Source organism: Brassica napus, chromosome A2 (genome assembly GCF_020379485.1).
Source record: "Brassica napus cultivar Da-Ae chromosome A2, Da-Ae, whole genome shotgun sequence".
NCBI lineage: Eukaryota > Viridiplantae > Streptophyta > Magnoliopsida > Brassicales > Brassicaceae > Brassica > Brassica napus.
The window spans coordinates 3,785,429-3,805,119 of NC_063435.1; the positions used below are offsets into that span (position 1 = coordinate 3,785,429).

A 19,691-nucleotide genomic window follows, 5' to 3' on the forward strand; every position below is an offset into this window, starting at 1 on the left:
AAACTAAGTGTAAGCTGTTAATTGTACATTTTAATGATATCTAGTGTTATCTTTTTTAAGATAGAAATTTGACCCCAAAAGATACTTGTGAAATGTACAATTGATTCACAGCTTACACAAATATTATAATTAAATCTATACTTATGAATGTATAGTGAAAATTAACTATGATTGGTCATTTGGTCTGATCCAAATTCTGATTAAAAAATAAATAAATGTAATTTAATTGATCCACTATCTGATCAAGGATTAGACGGTTTATCATTGTAGACAGGTTTGGACTTCTCTCGAGGCGTCGTTATACCATTTATCCATGAATATTCTCGATTTTCGAATCACGTTTTCTAGGAATCAAATGTTTGTAAAATACAAGCTAAAGAGATGATTTTATCGATGAAGTTGTGTGAGTTTTTGTAGAAGTCTCTTAACACTTACAAAACGAGTCCGTGATATCAATTGTATATACATTTGAAATAAATGAAAGAAAATAATATACTATATATATTGCATACATGAACAAATGGACTAGAACGTTAATGAACGTATATCAAATTCTCTCTTCGTATCATGAACAAACACATGTAATGTTATATCATATTCGTGATTACAACATCTAACGCGACATACGCCATGAGAGAGAGGGAACCAAAGTTTTCAATTGGAGAAATAAATTCTATTGTTTGAAGAGAATCTTATAACCTACAGAGTCTATAACGATAGAAGTTAATGTTTTGGGCCACTATTGCCTCCCCACAAACATCTTTTCTTTTTGCAATGTCATTTCAAAACTTTGGAAAATAAAAATTATGTAGTCGGTGGTAGAACACGTTTGAGCTTGATATGGAATATGTAAGTGAATATTATTACAATCTTTCCACACATAAACGACAAAGTTGTAGTTGATTGACAAGATCCAAGAGATAAAATCCAAGTGCTTTGATCAAACGCATAGTTGTAATGTATGAACAGAGATCATTTAAAAACTCACCCCGGCTTTCAAGTCCGTTTGTCCCCCCGGCCAGATGGAGCTAGACCGGACTAATCCGATCCTTATTAAACGGGTAGGAACAGACACATGAATCAGGCCTGCAGGTTCAGTTAGTTCTGGTTATTCAGTTTTTCCTTAGTTCGGTTGATAAATTTTACCGAATTAATCTGAAATAGAGTTTTATTTGGTTCGGTTTTTTAGTTAGTTTTTGGTTTAGTTTTGTTCAAATTTTGGATACATTCGGTTGATTTCAGTTAAATTCAGCAAGTTCGATTCAAAATTGGTTAGTTCGGTTCAAATTTATGGTATGTTTGGGTATAATTTTTTTTATAAAAGAAAAAAAGCCGAAGAAACCGATTCCCGAACCGAACCGAAAAACTAAAGTTTCTACATAACCTATCAAATCGAACCAAACTTCTAACCAAACCTTCGGTTCGGTTCTGTTCAAAACCAAAGAAAGGTCCAATAAGAAACCAAAGATAAATAATTCAGTTCTACATGTTCACTTATTAAACTCAGAGTATATCAGTGTGTATATTTTTTGTGATAAAGGAGGGGGAGAGCACATGGAAGCAATGATCTAAAATAATCTATCTGTAAAAGAGACACAAAACAAAGTAACTTTTCTTTCAGTTTCCCTTAAAAATCATTTTTTCCTAAATACACTCGCCATTGCAACTGTAGTATTTGTATTTTTGTAAACCTCAGATCCAAAGCCCTCTCACTTCTTCTTCTTGGATTCCGATTCATTTTCCCCAAGTCTCCACCTTTCTTTCTTTACTCTTTCTCTTTCCCAAGAAAATAACAAATTTCCAGAATTTTCTGTCTCTTTCTTCACTCGAAGCTCATTGTCATCTCTCCCCTCTCTTGTTTTTCTTCTTGTCTCACTCTCCAAAACACCTTCGCTAATTTTCCCGCGAAAAATTCTCTTTTGATACTTTCCCGGAAAATTCCTGGAGAAAGTTTGAGACTTTACTTTCTTTCAATGGCGTCAAGAGAAGTATCAACGATGATCAAACACGGGTTCATCGCAGATCCTTCTCTCTCTTTCTCCCCTTCAAGAACCACATCTCCGGCCAAACTCTCCTCCTCCTCTCCTCCACCACCGTCTCCTCCGCCGTTAAACGAGCCAACTCACTCAAACCCGACCCTTTTCGACATGATGTCGGAGGAGCACCACCGCGAGCAGCCGCCGCGTCGGAAGTCCCACGCGCGGGTAGCTCAGATCATGGCCGAGTTCAAGAACGGCGTCGTTTACGACGCCCCCAGCGACGTCAAGCTGACGGTCGTCGGAAGAGACGGGTACAGAGTCACCATGGACGTCCACAGAAAGGTTCTGTCGGAGAAGAGCAGGTTCTTCATGGCGAAGATGAGTTCCAGGAGAGAGAAAGGGGTTTCCCACATGGTGGAGATCAGCGAGTGCGATGACGTGGAGATCTACGTGGAGACTGTTGTCTTGATGTACTGCGACGATCTCAAGAAGAAGCTGGTTGGTGAAAACGTCGTCAAGGTCTTGGCTTTGCTCAAGGTGAGTGCTGCTATCTCGTTTGATGAGGGAGTGGTGTCGTGTCTTGAGCATTTGGAAGCTGCTCCTTGGTCGGGAGATGAGGAGGAGGTTGTCGTGTCGTGTCTTGACGAGCTTCATCTTCCTGAGGAGGAGGTCGGTTTGATTCTTCAGAGAGTTTCGTCCGAGCCGACGAGAGATAGAACGGATGATATCTTCTTGAAGCTTCTCACTGGTGTACTACAGGCAAAGGATGATAAAGCGAGACGAGAGATGAAAGTTGTGATCTTTAAGTTGGTTAGAGAAGAAGCTGACCATGAAGTCTCTAAAGAGACTCTCTACGGTTTGTGCCATAGATGTTTGACTTCTCTTGTCCTTTGCTTATCTGAAGTGACCACTCAGATGAATGATCCGGGGAAAGACCGTGGCGCTCTCATGGGAGAGATCGCTAGAGAAGCTGACAACATGCTGTGGATGGTGGATATACTGATTGAGAAGAAGATGTGCGACGAGTTTGTGAAGCTTTGGGCGGATCAGAAGGAGCTAGCGGAGCTTCATGCCAAGATACCTACCATGTATAGGCACGAGATAAGCAAGATCACTGCGCAGATATGTGTTGGTATTGGTAGAGGGAGGATCTTGGTGAACAGGGAGACTAGGTTCGCGGTTTTGAACACGTGGTTGGAGGCTTTGTATGAGGATTTTGGGTGGATGAGACGGTTATCGTCGAGATCTCTTGATAGGAAGCTGGTGGAGGATGGGCTCAGCCAGACTATACTGACCTTGTCGTTGAGGCAACAGCAGGTGATTCTGATGAAGTGGTTTGATAGGTTTCTGAGCAAAGGTGATGATTGTCCGAATGTTCAACGAGCCTTTGAGGTCTGGTGGAGAAGGGCTTTCATAAGACAGGTTATAGCAGAGCCGGATGCATCACAGCTGCAGACACTCTATGACTAATAACTCAATAGAATAAGATTGTTACCCCTCAAAATGTTAAATCTTTGTTTTTTTTTTTGTTGGTAAACTGTTACTATTTGTGACTTTCAATGTGACACAAAGATTCAAAAGAAAATGCCTCAAAAGATATTTTAGTGTCTAAGCAATGATCAGAACATAACAGAAGAAAATATATCTATATATTCTGAAGCGTTGAACTGTCTTTTCAAGAGATGATTGGATCAGCACCATAGTTCAGCTTTGGCAGATCCTCAGTCTTAGTCCTGTTGATCAAATTTTAACAGCTGAGTTAGTTTTACAAAGGAACTTCCTATGGAAATGGCAAGAACTAAAATGGTATTTGGCACATAAATTTTCTAAAGACAGGTGAAAGGATGAATATATAATTTCTACATAGAATTCTAAATAAAAGAAAAGGGCTTATGATATTCAGTAATGTCATAAGCAAATCTTACTTTTGGAGGACTTTGAGGATTCCGGTTCCGAGTTTCATTGGTATGCCCATAATCACACACTCTGTGACTCCCTCTATGTTATCAACTTTTCCGCTAATTGCTGCACTAAATAAATGATCTCCAGTCCTCTCAAAAGATGCCTGCATCAGCACACTTTTGTCCATCTTCTGTATCCCGGTTCTTTGGATCCCAAGTACCTCCCCCTGATCAAGAAATTTGAAGTGACATGGTTGGCAAAAGAGTTATTAGAAACTATAATAATAGCAGATTCAAGTAATCCTTAGAACTGACCCGGTAAGTCATGACATCAGCCAAAAGCATCATGTGACGAATGTCTATACTCATTCCATGGTTTCCCATAACTGACCCTATTTCATCAATAATTGTCGTCCTTGCAGCCTCAATTCCCAGTGTTTTGCTCACTTCGACAATATTGTTGCTTGTAGTAGTTCTCCCATCGATTCCCGGAGTGCCCATTACATCCAGGAGGTTTGTTCTGAAACATATATCAAGCCAAAAGATTCACAATCTATCAAGCAAAACTCATTTATTCAAAAAAAAGGTACATGTTCTATCTCCTAAACTAGCATTCACGAAAGAAAAAAAGAACAGAGGACAATATCATATCTTGAAGCTAGAGAAAACTTACCCCTCCACGAACAGTTTCAATCTTTTCTTCCCACCAATCTCTTTCTTTTTATCTGTATCCTCTGCTATAACGACTCGCTCAACTGTTTTGATCCCCTATAATAACAATTCTTGCAGTCAATAAAAGAGAAACCAAAGTAAAATATATATATGCGAGAGAGAGGGTTCAGCGGATATTCACATTCACTATAACATTTGGCAGCACATTCTTCAGATTGTGGAGAGTGAAATGAGTCCCATTTTGATCTCCCTTTGGAATAATATCCAATCCCGTATCTAAGACCCTGATATTCTGCACAATTTTACATTGCAAAGAGACTTAGTTAGACCTGTGTGCATCACAACGAATACATCAAATAACATCTAACGATCTTACCTCATCCTGCAGTTTGATTCTGGTCTTTAGTATGGAATTTTTAACCGACCAGGGGGTTATAGACAAAAACGCCTCCTCTATTATTTTCTTGTCAAGGGTTATCCTCACTGACGCTGATGTTGAAGTCATTAGCACCTCGATACTCTCAGCAACCTGATACACAATTCAAGTGGATTTTGACAATCTGATTGGTTAAAAACAGAGAGTTTCCAACAAGAAGCAGCGACTATTAAAGAGTGGCTATGTACAGTAATTCAGATTAAAAAAATTAGAGGAAAGAGAACCTGTCCTAAAGTAGTTTTCTCGATGCGTCCTTTGGCCATTCGGGCACTAGCCTCTACCAGGGGGTTCTCAAGTTCTGCAGAGATGACGGGTGTGCTTATAGTTTTGGTAGCATTTATGATTTCGTTGATTCGAGGAACTCCTTGGGTGATATCTGAAGCAGATTCAGGAAATCAAAACAACTAACTACTCATACATATATGGTCAAATAAGCACGAGTTATGTATAGCAAAAAGAAGCATATTCAACAAGGATACTCATGCTAGCAACTCCAGCAAAGTGAAAAGTTTTCAGAGTCATTTGTGTCCCTGGTTCTCCGATACTCTGAGCTCCTATTGGTCCAATTGCAGTCCCAGGTTCAATTGTTTTCCCCCGGTATCGAGATACACAAATTTTCACAAATACCTGCATGCTTATATATATATCAGAGGCAATGTTTCATATTTACGGAGATGCAGAATGCACTGAGTATCTTTTTAAAAGTTAACCTCGAGTTGCTTATCAGTCACACCAGATCCTTTAGAGAAAATCTGGCTCGGGCTTGCAGACTTTACTCCGAGCAAACAAACAAATTCTCTTAGAGATTTCACGAAGGCGTCAGTGCACACCCGACTTGTATCTTGCCTGACTAACTCCTCTTCGAACTTTTGCAACAGTTCGTCTGAAGAAAGATAATTGTGATGTGATCTAGGAGGACAAGTGGCCTGCAAACGCAAGTAAAAAATTAGTATGATGAAAATCTAAATAGAGAGAGAGAGATCAAAACCAATATACAACATAGAAAATTCACCTGAATTTTAAGAAATAATCTATCAAAATTTAAAGGCGTTCCATTCTTTCCTTCCATCAGTGCTGGGTCCATCCCATCATCCCCATAAGTAAACTGAAGTATGCTTCCGCTGGCGTTTCGCACTGTGTTATCATAATGGACTAAGAGATCCTCCAAGGCTTTCATCAGTCTTCGAGACATGTAACCTGTACTGGCAGTTTTCACCTGCAATAGTTACAAAAAAGGTGAAGCTCCATCTTCCGCTCTCTTTCAATGAACAACTTTTTTCTTACTTTCCAGTGGAACAAGATGAAAAAAAAAACAAAGGATATATGCATACCGCTGTATCAACTAGACCTTCTCGTCCACCCATAGTGTGAAAGAAAAACTCTGTGGCACTAAGGCCGTCGTAGAACGAATTAGCAACAAAACCTTTAGCCTGCAATGTCAAAGAAGAAATGAGATAAGGGTTCCCAAAGCAGTAAATGCGGTCGAAAAGTTATTGTAACCAGGCTCCTACAGAGTGATGTCCTAGAAAGCCTACTACAGATTATACACCTCCGAGGAATGGATGTTGACTTACTTCAGGGGTTCTGGACATTCTAGGGAAATGAGGAAGACTTCGATCTATAAATCCATCAGGAGCACGGCTACCATTAACTGTCTGCTGACCAACACATGTAACCATCTGACTGATATTGATAGGGGATCCCTTGGAACCGCATTGCGACATGATCAAGGGACTGTTTCTCCAATGTAATCCGTCCATACAGAGCTGTATATAATTTAGATATAGTGACAAAAAGAAGTATTAGTATGTAGCTATGTAACTAGGATCTGGATTCATTGCCAATTAAATAAATTAGACAAACTATCAAACATTTTCCTTGACTGTCCAAACCACCTAGCAGAAATATATAACCCACATTTGAAACAAGAAACTAATGGAAGATTAAGAATCAGAAATCATGAGCATCTATGCCATTAATCCATTCACGTATGTATCTTAGTAAATAGTAAGCCACACATGTTCATGCCTAAGGGAAAATAGAAGTTACGTATTCACCTTCCCAGTCTCTTCTCGAATTTTATTAAGAAACCCTGTTAAGTTAGCTTCCAGTGTTTTTGCAGCATCTAGATCTCCTTTTTCATAGTTCTTAAGTAATTCATCACAATCCTTATATCGGCGTTTCACTATAACCTCTCTGTCCTCTTTCAACTTTTTTCCAGGTTGAACGTCATCGATCCCAATGGAGAAGCCATGGATTCCAATCCATCGAGCACTGCACAAAACAAGAAAAAATCAATTAGAAAAGAAAATTATTAACTTACTCGATTCAGCAATGGCAGGTAGCAGAGAAAGGTTACAGAAAACACAGCACACACAAAGCAAGAAGCGAGAACTGCTGAAATTATTATAGAGATGTTTCGCCGAGATCAAGAACTATCAGTCATAAGAGATAAGATAATCCTATATGCTGAAAAACGAACGCACCTCAACTTTGCTAGACGATTCATGCAGACTGCAGCAGCATGGGAGTTGTAATCTCGAAGAAGAATTGAATATAATCCATCCTTGCTTCCATTTCCTGGAAAAAAAAATATGAAATGCTCAAAATAAAGTCCAGAATGAACAGCTATCTAATGCACTTGCAACATATTTGCATTCCATCTTCAACCAACCTAACGTAGCCTTCCCCAGTTGTCCTGATATTAGCTCACTGTTCCGAAAATAAACCCATCCATCATTTATGCACATTGTTTCATCATAATGTTCTCCCTTCCTGAAGTTCTTCTCTTTCACATTGAGAGTTACGTAGACTCTGACACTTGCGTTTGGACGCAGCAAAACATTAAAAACCTGTTTACCAGTCCAAAGCTCTATTGGCTGCATCAAAAGTAACATCCGGATAAGATACTAAACACAAGCAAAGAAAATGCTAAAAATTGGCACTCATTTAACTATAAAGATTAAATATCAGTAGCTGACAGTTTGAAATCAATGATTAAACTAGGGCAATAATGTAGACAAAAATTCAGATTGAGGGAGTAACTGCAACTGGAGCAGATTCAAAACACGTGATATGGGAAAAGGCATTTAACATTAGGGGAAAGATCATCCCATTGGACTGACATGCCTCCAGCAAAAGAAAGCTAAGCTGAGATAAGCAATGATACGGATTGCAAAGCTAGGAACCCTTATCCCTCAGTTTCAGAATCAGTAACGGCGGATTACAAGAACAAGAAGAAGTATGACAGCAAAAAGTCTCATACCTTAAAGATTGTGGGCGTGGGCAGATCTATGGAATCCATGGCGTCTCCCATATAAGAACATATAAGTGAAAAGGCTGCACGGTCATAGAATGTGTCCTTTCTCGTTATCAAATAGGCAGATGTTAAAAAATCCTGTGTTGATGCTACTAACATTTCTCCATTTTTTGGGGTGCATAAATTGTTTTGTACCTGAGATACCAACCAAAAGAGAAATCAAATTACTACCCAGAACAGAAAACTGAGCTATAAAAATAAACATTGCTGTCAAGTACAGACTAGGAACCAGCTGCTCATATAAGCAAAACAGTATATATGAAAATATTTACGCGCTTTTATTCTGTCATCACTTTTGTACATGGACACTCTTCAGATATTCTAATGCAAATATTTTTCTAGAATTTTATCAGTCCCTAAATTCCAGAATCTCTTTAATATTGTACGAAACGCCTAAAGGTTCTGTAAAGAAGCCACTTGTTGGATTTGTTAAGAAAGACTCTGTCTCATCATCATCTGCTACTTATAAATGCATTACTAGCCTCTGTCCAAGAAACTTGATATGATGCTAAGTAAAAGAGAAAGTACCCCCATCAATGTAATAGCCTCTGTCCGAGCCTCCTCTGTTTGTGGTACGTGCATGTTCATCTCATCACCATCAAAATCAGCATTATATGGGTTACAAACCGATTCGTTGAACCTCAATGTTCTCCAAGGCATTATTCTTGCCTGCGGAACAACAAATGCAAAATTGAGATTAGTATAAGGGCAATAGAAAAGTATGACTCAGAATTCTAAATCAGTACTGACCCTGTGACACATGATAGACATCCGATGCAGACTCGGTTGTCTGTTGAAAAGAATAGCATCCCCGTCTTCCAAATGACGGTCAACTATGCATCCATAAGTCAATTCATCAGCAATACGCTTCCGATAATCACCCACCAAAGTCCTGAAGTGAAATGTGTTAATGCCCCCATATGATCGATAAACACCCAAACACATGCAAATGACCCATCAGGACTCCAGTTCAGGTGGTATCAGGTTTCTACTTCAGTTTTAAATTCCTACCTATATAATTTACATGTTTGTGTGTGCGCCACTACCATCAAGCAAACCTATATACGAGTCAACGCCCCAACATAATTTACAATTTCATATAATTTTACTGAAACTGAAAGACCATTTTGACTACAAAAACTACCTATCTTGATATATCAACTAATCAGGATCAGTTTCCTCTCCTTAAAAGATATTCATCAACCAAGAAGTAACGAACAATACCTTGAAGAACCATCTGGATATCTGACATTTCTGGCACCAGGGTATTTATTAGGGCCATTGCGGACGCGTTGCCTCAACTTATCAATATTATGACGGGACACACATTCAGGAAAAGTTAAGATCCGGGCCATAAGGATAGGAATCCCTACCTGAAAAGTTTATTTACCTTTGAATTAAGTTTACATTAATAATATAAATACACAAAAGTAACAATCAAACAACCTTCCATGATGAGTTACCTCTGTAATTTTCAAATTGGGATCAGGTGAAATAACAGTTCTACCAGTGAACTCGACACGCTTCCCTGACAAGTTTGCACGGAAACGTCCCCCTTTTCCCTTGAGACGCTGAAGGAGTCCAGCCAGTGGCTTGGTGTTTGGCATGATCTGGACACCTCGGACTTCACTATTAATGTATTGTGCAACCTCGCTTTGAACTGTATCCCATACTTGCTGAAAAATAAAAATACTCAACAAATCTGAATAAAATAACAGAACTAGAAATAGTAACAAAGGAAAATATGAATCAAAACGTAAACTAACACTCCTTGTACCATGTTTTTGGGCGATGTGGTAGGTTGGCTTAAAATCTTATGAAGAGAAGCATTGTCTTGAATGATTTTCTTTAATCTCTCTGTTATGTCGTTTTCATTGCTGCAGCAAAAAAAACACACATTCTTTCAAGAAAAACCAGCAGTAGAAAAATATAATTGACATGAGAAAGATAAACAAAATGATAGCTAACCTTTGTGTACCACCAATCATAACAGACGGTCGGATTGATAACGGTGGCACGAGCATGCACGTTATGATGAGATTCTCAGGTCTATGAGCAATATACAGAAGTTCGCAGTCCTATTTCAATTTCAGAAACAAAAAAATCAGTATGGCTGAAATATTTGAAAATAAGATAATCCCTATAATATGTTTTGAGAGAGACGAACATCCTCTAACTGCAGCACAAATAGGTAGAAATATTCCAAGCACAAGTTAAAAATGAATTGCAGATTCAAACTCAAAAAAATACCTTGTCACTCATTCCTTTAAAAAGTCTAAGCACCACGTTAGGATCAAGAACATAGGTAAGAGGATTTATTCCACCAGCAGACTCTTTTGTGTGGGATATTGCAGATTTAAATTCATCAATCTCCCCACCATGGATTTTAGATCGGTCATGACTGATGCCTATACCCAACTGCGCTGCGACCTTCTTTACCATGCCTGAAAAGGATCAGTGATATAAGCATTGGATATAAGCAGAAGAATCCTAATTTTCTGCTACTGCTACTTAAACTAACTTATATGAATATGAACTAATTTTTTGCATCTAAGATGAAACACACCAGAAAAGAAATCAAGATTGTGGAGTCATCTAATATAAATATTTTAGCCAAAAGAAAGATTACCATTGAGGTATCCACATTTTTTGCAAGTAATAACTCTCTGGCCAGCCATCAGACTGCACTTCTTGACAACCGCTTTGGCCAATTCAGTCTTCCTCAATGGCTCCGTTCTTGGATTCCGCATCTTCTTCAAGTGATCTTCATACATCTTCTCTTCAATAAGCATGCTGGAACAGCTCTGTGTGAGAAGGGAAAACAAAAAAAGACAAATCAGTCATTGTCAATAAGTTCTCATGCTTTATCGTTCCTCAACTTTTTCCCCATTCAACAAAACTAAAAAAGGTGGAGAGAGAGAGAGAGAATCTGGTAACCCTGCGCTACCTTACAGATGCACTTCAAAATGTCAAGGATAAAATTGAAGAATCCAACGTTATAAACCGGAAGGTCAAGCTTCAGATAGCCATAGTGTCCAGGACAGTTTTGGAAGTTGCCATGACAGGTTGCGCATGTAGACCTTTTGTTAGGAGGACCCTGTTGTATAGACATGGTTATAGCCCATTAATAAGAAGCTTAAACCAAAAGACACATATCCAAAAGAAAAATCAGATATACCATTCGAGGATCCAACAAGCCGCCTTCAATAGGCTTAAAATTGGACTCGTAGTACATATTCTTCCAGACCTGAACCTCAGCAGCTTTCATGACTTCAATATCAGAAAGCATTGAGAAGTTTATGCTTTGTCTGCATATTAACAACAGTTATGGTCAGTTTCTGCTTCCAAATCAAATCCATTCATGGGCAACGTAATTGAGCAAAAAAGGAGTGATTTTTATAGGAGGAGAGGAGTGAAAGATTACATTTTGAGAGGACCAACATCTTCGATGTAGGGCTCCTTGGTGAATTCGATCTCCGTCTTCGTCTCCATCTCTCTCCAAACGAAGCTGTAAAATCAAAACCCGAACCAAGTTCAACTCGGCGTCAAGAGGATGAAGAAACACAGGAGGAATCGAGGAATCAACTTACGGTGATGGAGGTTGGGTTTTAGGGTTTAAGCAGCAGATCGAGTAACAGGCGGGAGATACAGAACGGCTGAGAAAAAAAAAAAAAAGAGAGCTGCGATGGAGAAGGAAAAAAACCTAATTGAGCTTCGAACTCGCGACCTCTGGCTGCAGAATCAGGGTACATTACCGCAGAGCTATATATTATGACATACATTTAGGTTACAAGTTTTAATATATAACCTATAGTTTTGAGCTTTTTTATTATTTTATTTATTTTATTTTTAAGAAGGTTTAATTCCGACAGTTGTGTTAAGTCGGGTTAGAGGGAGAGATTGCCCTAAATTTTTGTGGAGAGCAAGCGGCGATGAAGACGGTGACGGGAAGAGTAACGAGTGAGAAACCGATCTCTCTCTCAAAGGCGGCTACGCTTCTCTCAAGCTTCGTTTCCTCTGAGACAGAGGCCTCTCAAGACGTTGCCGCGTACCTCCGACGCGCCTCAGCTGCCTTCACTGAGCTGAAGAGCTTCCACAGGGAGATTAGATGTACCAAGGCAAAGGACGAGCATAATAATCCGAGTGTCGAACTCGAGGATAAGAAGAAGGAGGAGAAGAAGAAGAGCAGAGAAGAAGCTGCTGCTGAGGAGAAGGTGATGGTGAAGTTGGACGAGGAGCAAGGGAAGAAAGAGAGGAAGAAGAAGAAGAAAGGTGATGAAGATGTTGTTGAGGAGAAGGTGAATGTGAAGTTGGAAGAAGAGAGGAAGGAGAAGAAGAAGAAGAGCAAGAAGAAGAGAGGTGAAGATGGTGAGGAGAATGTGAATGAAGAGAGAAAGGAGAAGAAGAAGAAACGGAAGAGTGATGGAGAGATTGGTTCTGAGGAGAGAAAGAGCAAGAAGAAGAAGAAGAGGAAATCAAAGGAGATTGATGCTTGAACTTGCCTACTCTTGGTGATCCTGGAGACAATTTTGTAGTGATTTATTTTCAAAAGTTTCGGGTAAGTGTAGTCTAATGATGTCCCTAAGATTGATAAAGATTTGATTTTGTGGAACTCTTTGTTATAGTCTTTAATTATCTTCAATGGAGTTATTGCCCTCTGTACCGTTACTATATCTGGAAGATTCTTGATTGCAAAGTTGCAAGCTTTTTAGATTTTGGATCTTGAAGTCGCATGTTTTTTTTATGTAAGGACTCAGTTCTGTTTAGCTCTTGAAAGTGTCTGATGCTTGAAACGCATAGAACCGCATAATTGCTATGGAGTTAAAGTTCTGTGTATCAAGGAAGGAGGATTTAATAATCCTGTTCAGTTCAACTAAATTAGTGCAAGGACAGATGATCATCAGATCGTCTGGTATGTAAGTTTACATGCTTTTTTGTCTATTACAGCGCTTCTTTTGTTCTGTTTGATGAGTTAGCAGAACATTTGCTTTCATATACATTATCCAATGTGAAGTTCTTGAGAATGCCAAATAGTGTTGGTGGGTGGAGAAGCTCCTTTTCAGTCTTGTCTGTCTAACAATATTCAATAACCCTACCAGGTGTGTATCTCCAAATGGCAGTGCATGATTCATTAGTTTCTAATCATTCAGCTTCATACTTATTGATAAGAAGGCTGCTTTTGAGTTCACCATACTCTCAGCTTTATTTAGAGTCTTGTAATCCCCAAGGAAAAAGACCTATGAGCGCACAGCAAGGAGAATCTCAAACGCAATAGTGCAAAAAAAAAGGCGCATTCTAGCACCAAAGCAGTCATTCCCTCATTAAATGGGAACTCATCAAATAAAGAAAATTTATTCACCATTCATCTCTTTCAGAGCCTACAGTATAATAAAAGATTTAATCACAAGTGTTAATTTCAAATTGACTACTTACAAAATACTTTTCATAATTAATACTGCTAGTCTTACCTTCTCTGCTTCGTAAGAAGAATCAAATTCAACAAAGCCATAGCCCACATGCTTACACTCGTGGTCTACAATAAGGCGAACAGAAACAACACTTCCAACATCTTCAAAGAAACGGATGCTGAGGATGAAATATCATCAGTCATGAAAAACTTGAACTTGCTCAGAGAAGAAGGATATCAAAAGTGCTACTTACATCTGTTCTGTTTTAGTTGTTTGCGGAGAAAGATTGGCAATAAGGAGTACTTCCTGAAATTAACAAGCAGCAAGCACGACTATCTATAGTGTTTTTTTGAGTTTTCTTTTAAATTTCATTTTCTTATACTTATCTTTTTTAAACGTTTGATTTCGACAGTTGTGTTTAGGGATGTTAACTTAGGGTAAAATAACCCAGCCCAGCCCAACCCACAGATAACCCAACCCAATTTATACCCAATCCAATTTATACCCAACCTGCAAAAACCCAAAAACATCAAGGTTGAAATACAAACCCAAAAAATAACCCAATAGGGTATAGGTTTACCCATGGGTATCCAAAGTATTATCTTATTTATTCTAAAAATATATCATGTAATTTTTATGTCATGATTTCGAGATCTCGATTTCGCAATTTTATAGAAAAATTTGTTTTAGCGCAAAAACTCGTTTACGATTTTGGCGGGAAATCCCGTTTTCGATTGACGGAAAATTCGGTTTTGCGGTTTCGGCAGAAAAATTTGATTTTCCGGTTTTGGCGGGAAAACTCATTTTGTGATTTTGGCGGGAAAACTTGATTTTGCAATTTTGGCGGAAAAACTTGCTTTGCGGTTTTGACGGAAAAACTCGTTTTTGCGATTTCGGCAGAAAAACTCGGTTTTGCGATTTCGGCGGAAAAACTCGGTTTTCGGTTTCGGCGGGAAAACTCGTTTTGCGGTTTTGGCAGAAAATTTGGGTTTTGCGGTTTTGGCGGAAAAATTGGGTTTTGCGGTTTTGGCGGGAAAACTTGTTTTTGCGGTTTTGACGAGAAAATTCGGTTTTGGCGGGAAAACTCAGTTTTGGAGTTTTCAGTCGGAAAACTCGATTTTAAGGTTTTGGCGGAAAAATCGGTTTTGCGGCTTTGGGGTTTTGGCGAGAAAACTTGGTTTTTCGGTTTTGGCGGGAAAACTCGGTTTTGCGGTTCAGTCGGAAAACTCGATTTTAAGGTTTTGGCGGAAAAATTTGGTTTTGCGGTTTTGGAGTTTTGGCGAGAAAACTCGGTTTTGCGGTTTTGGCGGGAAAACTCGGTTTTGCGGTTTTCAGTCGGAAAACTCGGTTTTGCGGTTTTCAGTCGAAAAACTCGATTTTGCGGTTTTCAGTCAGAAAACTCGGTTTTAAGGTTTTGGCGGAAAACTCAGTTTTGGGGTTTTGGCGGGAAAATTCGGTTTTGCGGTTTTGGCGAGAACACTCGGTTTTGCGGTTTTGACGGGAAAACTCGGTTTTATGGTTTTGGCGGGAAAACTCGGTTTTGCGGTTTCGGCAGGAAAACTCGATTTTTCGGTTTTGGCGGGAAAACTCATATTTTTGTTTCTGTGAGATAATTTATTTTTACGGTTTTGGCGGAAAAATTTATTTTTTGGTTTTGACGAAAAAAACGTTTTTGCAAATTTAATATAATTAAATTAAAATAGTGAAAATATAATAATATAACTGAAAACCCATGGGTACACCATTACCCTTTTATATTTACCCAACATAAATATGGGTTTCAAAATTAATACCCATGATCGATCCAATAAATCTTAGACGGGTAAAAACCCAACCCATTATTAGTGGGTTTGGGTAATTACCCATGTTAACATCCCTAGTTGTGTTAAGTCGCTTAGAGAGATTGACTGCTGATCTTCGAGCTAAGTTCCGATGAAGACGGTGGCGGGAAGAGTAACGAGTGAGAAACCGCAACTTTTGCAAATTAAATTGTTTATATATATATAGCATGGCACACCGATCTACAGTTACAGAAAACAGAGCTTTGCAACAGAAACATAAATTGACCTCATGTCAAATTATTGAACAGGACTTTGACCTCATGTCAAACTGATGAATATGGCCGTAAACCAAAAAAAAAAAAAAAAACAAATACATGAAGCTTGGAAGAAAGAAGAGACAAGAAACAAAAAAGATAGCAAGATTTATCAGCACTTGGGCAAGTCTGCAGGAGGAGGAATCAGTTTCTGATCAGGCTTATCTCCATCAAGAACAAGCCAAGCCATCCTCAGACCCCAACTGGTATGCACTTCCAAGTGACAGTGCATGAACCACACTCCTGTCATTACATTTTTTTAATTTTCATATAAGATTAGACTAACATAAAAGCTATATTTCTTTGGTTTATAGTGTTTTCTCTTACCTGGGTTGTCTGCAAGGAATCTAATAGCAGCCCATCCACCAGAAGGCACACCAACTGTGTTCCTCTCTATCGGATCAACAAGATTAAACTTCTTAGGATCATTCTTCGGGTCAAAGTTCCCAAACCCTTGGCCAACGACAAAGAAGTTGAACCCATGAAGGTGAAGAGGATGGCTCTCCGCCCCAAGAATGCTAGTGTCCTGCATCACAAGCTCAACGCTCGTGTTATACCTCAGAACCATTACGTTCGTCCCGGTGCTGACCATGGTGTTGTTAGGCGGAGTGCCTGTGTAGTTAAAAGGAACAATGGGACTCCACGGGAAGTTTGGAGAATACACTCCGTTAGATCTCCCAGAGTAGTGAGACTGAAGGAGAGCCTTCGTTGGCAGCGTGAATGAGATGTTGCTGATCGATGCAGCAAACATTGTGGTGTTGGTAGGACCCTGGCACGTCTGGTTGTTCTTATGGTTACAAGGGTTTGTCCCCAATCCCACCGTGAAAAAGAACTTCCTATCGACCTTCTGAGGCACGTTCGCCGGGAACTTCTTGCTGTTCAAGCTACGCAGCTTGTTGCTAAACTTGGTAGCGAAGTTTGTGTCGTTTAGAGCGGGGAGCACCGGCGTGAAGAGAGGAAGATTCTTTATATTGGTCTTTGAATGTTTAGGCTGTTCGTATTCCAAGATGCCTGCGACTGTAGTGTTATCGAAAGTCCCTTGACCCGTGGCGTATGGTCTAGCGGTCATGAAGAAGGAGGCGCTAGGGTAACTCGGTTTGGTCTTGAGCAGGACGTTTGTGGTCTGGCCAGGAGCGATCAAGATGGTGTTAGTCTCGAATGGTTTGACGTAGACGGCATCAGCTTCAACGACTGTGACCGTGTGGTTTGCGATGCTGAAGAAGAGCTCGTCATTAAGTGCAGCGTTGATTATCCTGAGAAGGTATGTCTTCCCTGCCTTCACTCTCAGTCTGAATGTATCTGTTTTTTTAACATCATTGTTGGTTATTATATTTTATCAAAACCATTATTAGTTGTAGTAGGAATCAACACTTACCTTTAGCTGAGCAGTTGTATAGTGGACCAGGAAGACCGTTGATTGTGTAAGCATCAGAGACATTTGGACCACCTCCTGTCAGCGTTGCTTGGCGGATGATTGCCTCAGTGTCTGCGTTGAACCACTCACCAAAGACCATGGGGACTTCTTTGTGAGGTTTGGGGAACGGGTAAGGAACACCGTGTTTGGGAAGAATGATGAGAGGACCATAGACCGTTGCTCTGAGCCATGAGATGTGAGCATGGTACCATAGAGTTCCTCTTTGACCAACAATGGTGTAGTTGTATACATAGCTTTGACCTGTCTGGATAGGACATTGTGTTATGTAAGCTGGTCCATCAGCCCAACCAGACCGTAATTGCCTGATCCCATGCCTGAGATTTCAGGTGTTAGTAATCAAAACATTGCTTTCTTAATGGTGATAAAAGTGTTTTAAAGATTATTATTACCAGTGGAGAGAGATATTGTTTGGGACATGGTTAACAACTTTGATAAGAAGCTGGTCACCTTCTCTAGCAATAATCTTAGGCCCTGGAAACTTCCCGTTTACAGAAACAAGACTCTTTGTGTGGCAAAGACGTGTCACGTTGTGCATTTTTATCTGCAAAAAATATGAAACATCTTATCATCATCTGCAACCTTTCATGTCTAATCTCAACATTTTAACAGAATAAACAAATCTTTACATACGTCCAGCGTATAATGCCTAGTAATCCCAAATGCAGGTTCAGGAAGAAGAAGAACACAAGAGAACACAGAAAAGAGAAGCCAAGACGCCATTTGTTATATATCCTTAGGAAGTTTAAGTGGGCTGGTAAAGGTTACTTAATACTCTGCCTCTGCCTCTGCCTCTGTTCTTTTTTTTTGTTTTTCTGTGTGGATTCATTGTTTCAACATTTAGTGTATATATATAGGAAGGAAAGTTAGGTTCTTGCTTGAGCAGGAAATATGGAGAAAAAAAATTATAGTAGTTGTTTATGTACAAACAAAAAGATAATTGGTAGAGAAGTCTATGTAATTCCAGACTCTTGATTTTGACTAGCTGTTAGAGCATATATGAACAGCTTATCAATGAGTGGTGTCAAAGATAAGTCAAACTCTTTGACCCTCTTAAACCCCTCAAAATCTCTTAGTTTCATTTTCAAGATTATGGCATAGAATTAAATATGAAATGCAAAGTTGTCATTTATAGTAACTTGGACCAAATGTGGCGGTTGATATCGTTTGATAGAAAACTTCTAGAAGGGTAACTTTTGTCGTTAGCAGTTATGTTTTTACTGTAAATGGATTTCATCATTTCATAAGGCATTTTAATTTTTAAGTGATTAGTACTTCATGTGCTTATTATTTATTTAATTTTGTTTTGCAGGTGGGAACTTTTGTAGGAGTTCAATCGACGTGGAGCTAGTCAGAACATTCGTAAGCTAAAATTGCTTTATGGATAAGCAAAGAGAGGGAGATTGTAGCTATCATAGAAGGTCACGATTAGGGTTAGATATCAAAATCCATGAAGGTTATTGTCAATATATCGTGGATTACAAAAACATTGAGGAAACCTCAAATTAAGGTTGGCTCTTTTATTTCCCAAGCAAGTGACCTAACTCCCTTTTAAGTTCGTATCCTCAAAGGCATGCCACTTATGCATGCTTCTCCGACACAAACATATACTCCTTTTATTTCAGATTATTTGTAGTTTTAGACTTTGACACACAAATTAAGAAAATATTTAATTTTATATATTACTAGATAAAAACATCATTACCAATATACCTAATCACATTTCAATTAATTAAAAAATAGATAAAAATATAAAATCAATAAATTGTGCATTGAAATTATAAAACGATAGTTGTTTCAAACAACGACAAGTAATCTGAAACGGATGGAGTAATATTCATATTTATTATTGCAATAATAATGTATATATGGGATATGTTTGCTTGTTATTCGTCTTTCATATTTATAATTTTGAGAAATTTACAGTCAATTTACAATCGAAATATGATGTAGACAAGGTTGCTGACAAGTAGGTTTCAACTTGTCCCGTAACTATGAGAAGTCGGTAATTAAAATATATAGTTTTTCTTTATAACATCTTGAAAATGATTTTTTTTTTAAACAAATGATGTAGAAATGTAGTTCAAACCATTTGTGAGTTTTTACAGTTATGTCTTTAACAATATTTTAGTTGGTAACTCACAATCAATAACAGTAAATATAGTTATAGATATTTATTTAACTAGGCATGTTTCTGTCCCGTGACACTCGAGATCTTTAATTCAGTCCGGGGTATTTAAGAAACTATTTGTCCGGGCAATTATTTCCCAAATTATTTGATAACGAAGTTCCGATATCTCTATAACGATTTCAACTATAGTTATGATCTAATACATTAAACTAAAAATATTTGGTCTTCTAAGTATTCAGACATCAGACCAGTTTCAAACGATCTCCAATTTAAACACAATGTGTATTCTTCAACTTACCAACTAAATATCAATCTTAA

At 38.7% G+C, this 19,691-nt stretch overlaps 4 protein-coding genes and 1 long non-coding RNA gene across 5 annotated transcripts; 2 read left to right on the forward strand and 3 right to left on the reverse strand.

Moving 5' to 3' along the window:
• Positions 1 to 1,551: 1,551 nt before the first annotated feature.
• Positions 1,552 to 3,583, forward strand: LOC106385790 (BTB/POZ domain-containing protein At5g60050-like). The gene has a single exon (XM_013825693.3). The coding sequence runs from the start codon at positions 1,974 to 1,976 to the stop codon at positions 3,447 to 3,449; it is 1,476 nt and encodes a 491-aa protein (XP_013681147.2). The 5' UTR covers positions 1,552 to 1,973; the 3' UTR covers positions 3,450 to 3,583.
• Positions 3,484 to 12,046, reverse strand: LOC106385775 (DNA-directed RNA polymerase III subunit 1). Its single transcript, XM_048750096.1, has 28 exons — positions 11,898 to 12,046; positions 11,732 to 11,815; positions 11,486 to 11,615; positions 11,255 to 11,404; positions 10,937 to 11,111; positions 10,558 to 10,751; positions 10,276 to 10,385; positions 10,085 to 10,184; positions 9,771 to 9,983; positions 9,532 to 9,680; positions 9,058 to 9,199; positions 8,836 to 8,976; positions 8,254 to 8,442; positions 7,663 to 7,867; positions 7,475 to 7,568; positions 7,046 to 7,262; positions 6,563 to 6,754; positions 6,320 to 6,418; positions 6,001 to 6,204; positions 5,699 to 5,914; positions 5,468 to 5,615; positions 5,213 to 5,364; positions 4,929 to 5,081; positions 4,734 to 4,844; positions 4,554 to 4,648; positions 4,196 to 4,400; positions 3,905 to 4,107; positions 3,484 to 3,712 (listed from the first exon to the last, which is right to left on the reverse strand). Exons 2-28 carry the CDS (start codon positions 11,797 to 11,799, stop codon positions 3,655 to 3,657), a joined length of 4,113 nt encoding a protein of 1,370 aa, XP_048606053.1. The 5' UTR covers positions 11,800 to 11,815; positions 11,898 to 12,046; the 3' UTR covers positions 3,484 to 3,654.
• Positions 12,047 to 12,151: 105 nt separating this feature from the next.
• On the forward strand, positions 12,152 to 13,020 carry LOC106407087 (nucleolar protein 58-like). Its single transcript, XM_048750103.1, has one exon. It carries the CDS (start codon positions 12,240 to 12,242, stop codon positions 12,801 to 12,803), a length of 564 nt encoding a protein of 187 aa, XP_048606060.1. The 5' UTR covers positions 12,152 to 12,239; the 3' UTR covers positions 12,804 to 13,020.
• A 639-nt stretch (positions 13,021 to 13,659) lies between these two features.
• LOC125583354 lies at positions 13,660 to 14,118 on the reverse strand. Its single transcript, XR_007320385.1, has 3 exons — positions 13,969 to 14,118; positions 13,776 to 13,893; positions 13,660 to 13,685 (listed from the first exon to the last, which is right to left on the reverse strand). It is a non-coding gene; the product is annotated as an uncharacterized LOC125583354 (long non-coding RNA).
• A 1,572-nt stretch (positions 14,119 to 15,690) lies between these two features.
• On the reverse strand, positions 15,691 to 18,079 carry LOC106385758 (laccase-17). The gene is made up of 5 exons (XM_013825662.3): positions 17,876 to 18,079; positions 17,635 to 17,786; positions 17,186 to 17,559; positions 16,138 to 17,109; positions 15,691 to 16,053 (listed from the first exon to the last, which is right to left on the reverse strand). Exons 1-5 carry the CDS (start codon positions 17,963 to 17,965, stop codon positions 15,923 to 15,925), a joined length of 1,719 nt encoding a protein of 572 aa, XP_013681116.2. The 5' UTR covers positions 17,966 to 18,079; the 3' UTR covers positions 15,691 to 15,922.
• Between the last annotated feature and the right edge of the window lie 1,612 nt (positions 18,080 to 19,691).

Coding starts and splice junctions, on each gene's coding strand:
- LOC106385790 (XM_013825693.3), top strand. CDS start 1,974: ATGGCGTCAAGAGAAGTATCAACGATGATCAAACACGGGTTCATCGCA.
- LOC106385775 (XM_048750096.1), bottom strand. CDS start 11,799: ATGGAGACGAAGACGGAGATCGAATTCACCAAGGAGCCCTACATCGAA. Junction 10,185..10,275: donor ATGATTGGTGGTACACAAAG/GTTAGCTATCAT, acceptor TTTTTGCTGCAG/CAATGAAAACGACATAACAG. Junction 4,649..4,733: donor TGCCAAATGTTATAGTGAAT/GTGAATATCCGC, acceptor TTGTTATTATAG/GGGATCAAAACAGTTGAGCG.
- LOC106385758 (XM_013825662.3), bottom strand. CDS start 17,965: ATGGCGTCTTGGCTTCTCTTTTCTGTGTTCTCTTGTGTTCTTCTTCTT. Junction 17,560..17,634: donor AACAATATCTCTCTCCACTG/GTAATAATAATC, acceptor CTGAAATCTCAG/GCATGGGATCAGGCAATTAC. Junction 16,054..16,137: donor ATTCCTTGCAGACAACCCAG/GTAAGAGAAAAC, acceptor ATGTAATGACAG/GAGTGTGGTTCATGCACTGT.
- LOC106407087 (XM_048750103.1), top strand. CDS start 12,240: ATGAAGACGGTGACGGGAAGAGTAACGAGTGAGAAACCGATCTCTCTC.